At 38.0% G+C, this 9,291-nt stretch overlaps 1 protein-coding gene across 1 annotated transcript; it reads right to left on the bottom strand.

Moving 5' to 3' along the window:
• Positions 1-3,078: 3,078 nt before the first annotated feature.
• KLHL31 (kelch like family member 31) lies at positions 3,079-6,854 on the bottom strand. Its single transcript, XM_069488322.1, has 2 exons — positions 5,683-6,854; positions 3,079-3,948 (listed from the first exon to the last, which is right to left on the bottom strand). Exons 1-2 carry the CDS (start codon positions 6,852-6,854, stop codon positions 3,216-3,218), a joined length of 1,905 nt encoding a protein of 634 aa, XP_069344423.1. The 3' UTR covers positions 3,079-3,215.
• Positions 6,855-9,291: the final 2,437 nt, after the last annotated feature.

The following is a 9,291-nucleotide window of genomic DNA, read 5'->3' on the forward strand; positions in this document are numbered from 1 at the left end:
GATTTATCCAGCTCCAGCATGTTCCAGTTTCATCTCCAGAAAGCCACTGCCAAGTTTTTGCACAACCTATCTTATCAAGTTCTGAAAGATGAAAAATCCTCTAGTTTCAGTATCTCTTCTCATTCTTCCACCATATAATGTTACAATTGATTGATTCTTATTTCATTTCAAGCCCTAGGTCCTCCTCCTCATGTAATTCTTCTAAGATTTCAAGGGGAGATACATCTATTAGTGTGCATCAAGGAATTACATCCATTTGCCCACCTATGATCTGCAATCCCTAATAAAACACTTTTTTCTCTCAAAATTAGCACTATAGACTTCTCAGTTTTATGAGTATATGTGTGTATATATGTTTGTGTATGTGGGTAAATATGTTTGTGATACACACACACACACACACACACACATATACCAAGGTAATGAACCACACATACACATAGCAAGGTAAAAGATGTTGTAAAACCTCACGTAGGCTTTGCAAGTAGTGACCAAAATGATAAAAAAAAAAAAAAAAATGATAAGTTTATTTTACCAATGCTGCCGCAAGGACAAAAGGCTATATATAGATTTCATCATTGGTAAATTAAGAGCTCCGTGATTTAACTTGCTCCATAAGCTAATTTCTCACAAAGCTTTTTTTTCCAGCCGGGGCATACAAGGAGTCAAAGGAGCAGGTGCCTGTAGATCTGCTTCATACATGGTGAAACTCCTCATACTCTGTATGGAGTTAGAAAATAGCCCAATGTTTTTGTATTAATAATATCTTGTTCTTAATTTACAGTGTTTATAGCCTTTATCTGAGTGTTACCATTAAATATCCAGAGACTGAACTTTTCATAAGGGGCAATGACATAAAATTGTTCCACAAAGTGTACTATATGAACCACTGTTCACAGTTCAAACAAAATAATTTAAATGTAATTACCATAACTCCAGCAATAACCTATCTATACAAGGTGGGAGAGGATAGGATTAATAAAAACCAAGTTATATTTCCATATATCTTATGTTTAACCCTTTAAATGGTTTGTTTTATTTTTCAAAATCCAATTGCACAGAACCCACAATTGATAGGCCACTTCCTCTCCAAAACAAATAAGCTATCAAAGAATAAAGTGATAAATAACAAGAAAGGAAAACATGTATCATTTACTGCAATCATTCTCATTCCCTGAAACTTGGCAAACATGTAAGAAAAATGATATCAAGTGGATACACTCTGATTTACAAAGCTAATTTGCAACAGATGAGATTAACAAAAATAGGACAGAATGGGCATATATTCTTTTAATATTTCTATGTGAAATGAGTGTGTTAGATTTTTTTTTTTTTTTTTTTTGAGACAGAGTCTCACTCTGTTGCCCGGGCTAGAGTGAGTGCCGTGGCGTCAGCCTAGCTCACAGCAACCTCAAACTCCTGGGCTCAAGCAATCCTCCTGCCTCAGCCTCCTGAGTAGCTGGGACTACAGGCATGTGCCACCATGCCTGGCTAATTTTTTCTATATATATTTTTAGTTGGCCAGATATTTTCTTTATATTTTTAGTAGAGACGGGGTCTCACTCTTGCTCAGGCTGGTCTCGAACTCCTGACCTCGAGCAATCCATCTGCCTCGGCCTCCCAGAGTGCTAGGATTACAGGCGTGAGCCACCGCGCCCGGCCGTGTTAGATTTTTAATTAAGAAATCAGGAGGATTGATATGAAATGTGAAACAAAGGCATTTACCAACAGGAGAACTCACTCATCCAGTTATTGCCAAATCTAAGAATTCTAAATGTTTCCTTCATTCTCATCATATAAAAGAGTGGGAAAATCAAATTATTGTTATTGGTTGTATAACATTCAGGCTATCTACGCTTTAAGTTAATGGTCCTTAAGGACATAGTTTTATTTGGTGATCTTCCCAGTGCTCACGTTGGGGTCAAGGTGGCTTTTAACCATGTTGGTGTAGCTTTTAGGGTGAGGGTAAGGCTCCCAGGATACTTGAAATTCCTTTAATCGAGCAGTGGTCCCAAATCTTTTTGGCCCCAGGGACAGGTTTCATGGAAGACAATTTTTCCACTGACAGGGCGGCGGGGGATGGTTTGAGGATGATTCAAGCACATTACATTTATTGTGCATTTTATTTCTATCATTATTACATTGTAATATGTAATGAAATAATTATACAACTCACCATAATGCAGAATCTAATGCCTCCGCTGATCTGACGGGAGGCAGAGCTCAGGCGGTGATGCAAGTGATGGGGAGGGCTGCAAATACAGATGAAGCTTCGCTGGCCCACCAGAGCAGCCCGGTTCCTAACAGGCCACAGACCGTACTGCCCAGTCCACTGCCTGGGGCGTGGGGACCGCGGTAATAGAGGACAAGGGATAAAGCGTGAATACTTCTAGGAGAAACAACAAAATGACTTAAAATGACTTACATTTTAAATGCCCCCAAATGATTTACACTATAATTATACGACTAATGTCAGTTTCTTCTTTGAGAGCAAGATTTTTATGACAAAACACACTGGGGCCTGAGGCATGGAGGAAGAGGGGAGGCATGCTAACATAAAGGTACCGACTCGACAGTCCCTGGGTGGGATCCCTATTCCTTTTCGGTCAGATTTTGTTATTATAAGTTCTATGACTTTGTCATGGGATGCCTTTCCAAATCCTTTACTCAATCAGGTATAGGGGGAAAATTGCGTTGATACTTAGAATTAAATCTGAAGTCTATATGGATATAGACAATTTCCATTTTTAAATAAAACCTATAAATGAGCATTTTCAACTTCCTAAAGAAAAAAAAAGAGAGAGAGGAAAATACACTTTTGAACGTGAGATCGCTTACTCACATAAGCTTCGTGTGTATTAAAGTGTAGAAGAAAAATCTCAAATGTGGGTGTAACCGCTATACATTCAGGAAACATGCCACGTTGGATGAGTGCCTACAAAGAATTCCGTCTGCCACCCAGTGGCCGCTGAAATAAATTCTACTTCTTTTGTTGGCTATGGCACCGTATTTTGCTAAAAAAAAAAAAAAAAAAAAAAAAAAAAGACACAGAGGTAGATTATGCCATACCAGGAATTTGAAACCATCAGGACATATGCCTCGATGTATTTCAAAATACAATCAGTGTAGTAAATGTTACATATTTTCCTTTTCCCGAACTCAAAGGGTAACCGCGTGAATACGTGTTCTTCCTGCGTCCCCGCAACTACCTGGGATCAGATACTGACTGGCACAGAGGACACCGAACTGGCCCGGGATTCCCGAGTCACGTTGTTGGGCATCGAGAGGGTGCAGCAGGACACGCCCACGGTGGCCTCGGGCAGCTCGTCGTCCTCCGTCCACTCGTTGAGCTCGGGGTTGAAGCACTGGATGCACTTCTTGTACTTCTTCTCGCCCTCGTTCCAGCCCCCCACCAGGTAGGCGCGGCCGTGCAGCGCCGAGGCGCCCGCCGTGCTCACGCCCACCTGCAGGGGCGCCGCGTAGCTCCACTGGCCGGTCGCGGGGCTGTAGCACTCCACCGTCAGCACGTCCACGCGCTCCCCGCGCGGCCCCACCTGGCTGCCTCCCATCACGTACACCCTGTCGCCCAGCGTGACAGCGCAGTGCCAGCCTCGGGGCGTGCTCAGGTTCGGCAGCTCCTGCCACGAGTCGCTGGCCGGGTCGAAGGCGCACACGGAGCGCGAGTACGCGTTGGCTATGTAGCCGCCGGTCACCAGCACCCGGCCGTCGGCGACTGCGCTGGCGTGGCAGCAGCGCGCCACCTCCAGGGGCGCCTTCGGCTGCCACTGATTGGTGGAGGGCACGTAGCACTCCAGCGAGGCCAGGCTGCCTTCGGCGTTGCGGCCGCCCACGGCGTACAGCAGCCCGTTGAACACGCTCAGGCTGAAGTGCGTGCGCTTCTGGTTCATGCTGGCCAGGTGTATCCAGGTGTTGAAGCGCGGATCGTATCTGGAAATGGCAGAGGAAGTGTGACAGCTTTGTCGGTGGCAGCCGGGGAATCCAACCATAATGTGGGAATCCCGACACTAACCCTGCAAGGAGGCGAGGGGCCCATCGCACCTCTTTACCCGGGGGCTGGTGTTTCTCTCTTAGTAAAAATGTGTGATTCTTGGAAAGGGCAAGGCAGGCATTAGTGACTCCCAGCCCCCTCCTCCTTTTATAATACCATTCTTTTTATTGGGCCACTTGGAGAAGAGCCCACAGAGACCGAGCTTCAGCCCCGTTTCCTCCATATTCAAATATCTGTCATCCAGTGCGACTTATGAGATGTGCACGTGGGGAGAGCTGCGCATTTGTGGCAATCAGAGGAGGAAACACCCTTCGTTAAAGTCAATTCCACATATCTTCAGACACCAACCATCGCTAGCTCACTCCTAGTGCTTAATTAAGATAGGAGTGGACTGACTGGATTTCTCCTTTTCTCACAGACCCCTTATTCCTCCACCTATCTTGGCCACTGCCACAGCAGGGCCACGCCGCTCCCCCAAGTCTTCGCTCATCTGTTAGAACGAGACCAATGGAGTTCATGTCTAAGAGCATCAACTCAGGCTTAACTTTTGATACTTTTCTATTTTCCAGCACTTATCCATAGACAAGACCTTTTAGTTTAGGGATACATATATTTTTTTCAGTGCTCAGAACTATTGTTTTATAAGCACTCAAATCAATACTGCAAAAACAGCGGCCTGAATAACAGGTGGGTTGTCGGCAGGAGGAAAGTAAGCAGTCATAGAGAACTGATGCTTTCCTGTTTACACAGTTCAAAAGTATTGTAAGTACAGAACTCACACCTTCAGGTTGATGTTCGTCTTTGTCTCATTTAACTCCCAAATCAAAACTTAACTTCACTTCTAAGTTAGAGGCTAAAAATCAATTAAGTGTTTGGGTTCTTTTAAATGAGGCACACACACATAATGAAATAATAAAGAACATTTTTCATGAGATATTGTACACATTTTCAGTCTTACTCTTTAGTTATGTTTGACTTCGTATTACTGTCATGATAAAAGCATGGCTTTCTGAACATTTCATATATATTGGAAGTTTCACTTTTATCCTAAATATACAAAATTATATGGCAATTGGAATTCCATTTTTATGAAGGATTTCTTATGCTTTCATTCTTTCTACATGTGTCAAAAATACTAACACTTTCCATTATCCAGTCTTCAAATAAATATTTTAAATTAATTAGCTGACATATTTTTAATAATCTCATTCTATTTGCCAATTATGAATCTGACAGTTGTTAGTAGCAGTAACTTAAAAGAATCTTGTTTTATTTTATTCTTTTTTTTTTTTACCATGTAATGTAAAAAACTAAATTTTTATTCAATTTCTTTCAAAAGTCAGTGTATTGTGAAGAGTGGTCAACTAGAAATGAGTAAATGTGAATTGCCACTTACTAGTGTTAAAACTTCTCTGGGTATCAGGTTTCTCCTATGTAAAATCAGAATAATCATATCTTCCCTGTCCACCTCAAAGACTTGTTTCAGAAATCTCGAATGCATCATATACATGAATGCACTTCATATAAAGTGCTGTACATATATCAGGTGGCATTATTATTATTATTTACTGAGACAATGAACTAAGCTAATAGGAATGATTAATTTACTTCTATACAAGGGCAATTTCTCAATAATATCGAACCATTTCAGTTCCTAATAAAAGATCAAATACCTGCAGAAATTGCTGACTGCATGCTTGGCTTGATTTCTTGCATCATTCTGGTCTTCCCCACCGGCCACATAGAGAAATCCATCCATCACAGCTACACACTGATTAAAACTCTTGGCTGGCATTTCTGTAAGCTTGCTCCATCCATTTTCAGGGTCTCTATACAAGATGTCTCTACTAAGGGACTTCTCAGTAAGGCCTGGGCGACCCCCAACAGTGACGAGGACTCGGCATCCCCCTCGAATTCTCGTTCGCCTAGATTGCAATGTGTTTTGATGATACGGAAGTAAGTGGTAGTTCATAGCATCTACGAGAAGTTTGTGACAATCAGCATCTTGCATCATTCTTGGCACAGATTGAACATAATTGACCAGGTCTTGCGCAGAGATGGTACCAAAGCGAATGTTGCTCAAAAGATCTGCGGCATATTTCACTCTCTTTTGGTCAAATTCTAACCATTTCATTGCAATCTGGAATGCTACTATCTCAGAAGGCAACTGTAAGTCATCATCTATAAGAAGTTCATTAATTTGTTCAAATGTAAGTTTCATAAATTGATCTGATTCTGCAAATTCAAGGAAGTTATCTCGGATAAATTTCTGGGCTGCTGCTTTTGCGTTTTTCAGGGAGTATGTTTCTGCAATGTTAACAACATACATGCAATTCTCAACACTCATCTCCCGTATCAGAAAATCGCTGCACATCTTTACAAGAGTATGGATCTGAAGATAAACAGCAGCAGAAATAATGCTTCCTATTGTATACAAGGACAGAGTCAGCTTTCCAGTGTAGGCATATGCAATGACAGTGGCCAGGCCTAGTGGTGCGATGTCATTAAGATCCACCCTCTGAGTTGATGGGTCTTTTTTAAGGATGTTGTAAAAATATGCACTGCATGAAGCCATCACTGACTTATGAACATCAAAGGATTTGGTTTTGGTACCAATGACTAAGTCACAGAGGAAGCTCTCCTGTCGCATTTTACTTAAACCTTCCAAGAGGTTGGGGCCATAGGAAGCATCTGTTAATTCAGAAGAAATGCAGCTAAGGCCATTGCCTCCCTCTAGGAGCCCATTCAAAGCATTCAGTTTGTTTAGGGGGCTGTCTTCTACAATTATAGTCATCTCATTGATATCGCCTTTGTTCTTTTTGACAATCTTCTTTTTGGGTGCCATGTTGGCAAACACACTGTCACAGGCAAGAGCTTGCTAAGAAAAAAAAAAAAAAAAGGTGTGATTTTATTTTAATTGTGCTTTGTACTTTGAAATACCGCATTGAGAAACTCTTCTTTTTCGTAAGATAATTGTTTTTAATGGCATAAAATATATTAATCCTCAAAAATATATTTAAAGACTTACAGCAAACTAGATGCACATTTTGTTGCAGTTTACTTCAGTGTCAAATGTTGGAGACAATTTTAGAAAGATTTATATTACCAATTGAGATCTCTCAGTAGGTGTATTGCCAAGTAATTATTATACAGCAGAAATGATGAACTTTCGTCCGATTCAGCCGTACAGTTATTGAAGAATAGTAGTTAAATATTCATTTGAAGGGCTTAATTTATTCTCATGAAAAAGTGAAATTATAACCACTCTGAAGGTTTTCCTCAATAAAATACTAAAATTCAGGTGTCCATATAAAATGTAGAAGATATTATGGAAAGAGGATTTTATTCACAGTAGCAATGAAACCTGTTACATTTTAAGAGACATCAGTACTTGACTAGAATTTAGTGAGACCCATGGTAAGCACTATAGGATTTTGCCAGAGGATTTAAAAGAAGAGGGATTCTACATTCTTATATGGACAGACAGATGTCAGTTCAGTGAAATTGTAGTTACTCCCTGTGTAAGATTTTTTTCTTTTTGGAACTGAATAAAATAATTCCAGAGTTTAAATGAGGGAGTAAGTATAAAAGAACATCTAGGAGCTTTGTTTAAAGGACTACCAGATAAAAAAATTACAGGAATTAAATATGTTTGACACTGAGTCAGGAAAGGAAAAAAATTTAGTGGATAAATTGAAGGGTAGAAAACCATATATAAAAAATATGTGTGCGAATATACATTTACATATAAGTATATATTGTAAATAATATATATTATATACATATTTCTAATAAAATAAAGGGTAGAAACCATATATGTATATGTGTGTATGTGTGTATGTGTGTGTAGATATATACAGTATATCATTTCTCAGTCTTTTGGCTAAGATCAAGTGACATATATGGTATATATATGTATGTATATATATGGTGTGTATATATTTTATATATGATATATATATACATATAGTGTATCTATGTATTATATATACCATTTGTGTGTGTATATATTGTATATATACACAAATAATTTTTAACATTTTAATAGTTAATTGCCATATTTTAAAAGTTTCAACAAATCAATAAAAAAATTCAATTTAAAAATGGTAAGGACTATAAATAGAGAGTTCACAGAAGATAAAATATAAATAGTTAATAAATACATCTTTAAAACTAAACTTAATAATAATTAGGGAACTGTCAACTGAAATCCAGAGATCCTTATTTATTTATTTATTTTATTTATTTTTTTTGAAGTAAAACTGTTTTTATGTAGTAATGATGTAACTGTGAATATGGAGAAAATCCTAAATAATTTATATAAAGGTTACTAGAATTAAGAAGTAAATTTAATAAGGTCATATGATAAAAGATGAATGGAAAAAATCAAATTTGCTTCTATATAATAATGATATTTAGACCTTACAATTTAAAAATAATATTAACATAGTCTTATATATTATATAATTGGGGATAATTTTATCAAAGGCATATAAAACCTTTATAGTAAATGCTATAAAATATTGCTGAGAGACATTAATGAAGACCTAGTTTAATTTAGATGTATACCATGTTTATGGACTGACAACACTGCTAAGATATTTATTTCTCTTTAAAAGGATCTATAGATTCAGAAGAATTCCAAGCAAAATCCAAGCAGAGTTTTTTTGAGAAAATTGACAAGTTGATTCTATAACTTATGTCAAAAGGAAAAGGACATTAAACAGCCAAAACAGCTTTCCAAAGGGTAACAAATTTGGATAATTTATACCACCTTATTGTGAAACTTACAAGCTATAGTAATTCAGCAAATATGACCTTTCTGTATGGAAAGACAGATTAGTAGAACCAAAGAGAGGCTGTAGAAAGAGATCCTGGGATGTATGTTTGAATGACTTTCTACAATGTTATAAGGTAATTTAATGAAGGAAAGAATAGTGTTTTTAATAAATTGTGCTAGAAAAAATTGGTATGCTCATGGGAAAACAAGATTCTCAAACTTTACACCACATCATACAAAAACACTAACTTAAATGGATCCTAGATCTAAACATAAAATTTAAATCTATAAAACATTGAATAAAAAATAAGAAAACATTTTCACAACCTTAGTTCAAAGATATCCTACACATGAAACCGTAAGAACTTAATCATCAAAAAAGAAAAACACTGATAAGTTGGACTTCAAAATTTAAAACTTCTGTTGTGATTAAACAGAAGTTTTGAAGATTGAAATTTTACCATAAAGAAAATAAAAAGGAGGGGACCAACTATGTAAAAAT

The sequence above is a fragment of the Eulemur rufifrons genome, chromosome 15 (assembly GCF_041146395.1).
Source record: "Eulemur rufifrons isolate Redbay chromosome 15, OSU_ERuf_1, whole genome shotgun sequence".
In the NCBI taxonomy this organism is placed as follows: Eukaryota; Metazoa; Chordata; class Mammalia; order Primates; family Lemuridae; genus Eulemur; species Eulemur rufifrons.

Bases quoted from the DNA above. Each gene is read 5' to 3' on its own strand.
- KLHL31 (XM_069488322.1), bottom strand. From the start codon at position 6,854: ATGGCACCCAAAAAGAAGATTGTCAAAAAGAACAAAGGCGATATCAAT. The intron at 3,949-5,682 runs GTATTTGATCTT...TGCCATTTCCAG, and splicing joins GCAGTCAGCAATTTCTGCAG to ATACGATCCGCGCTTCAACA.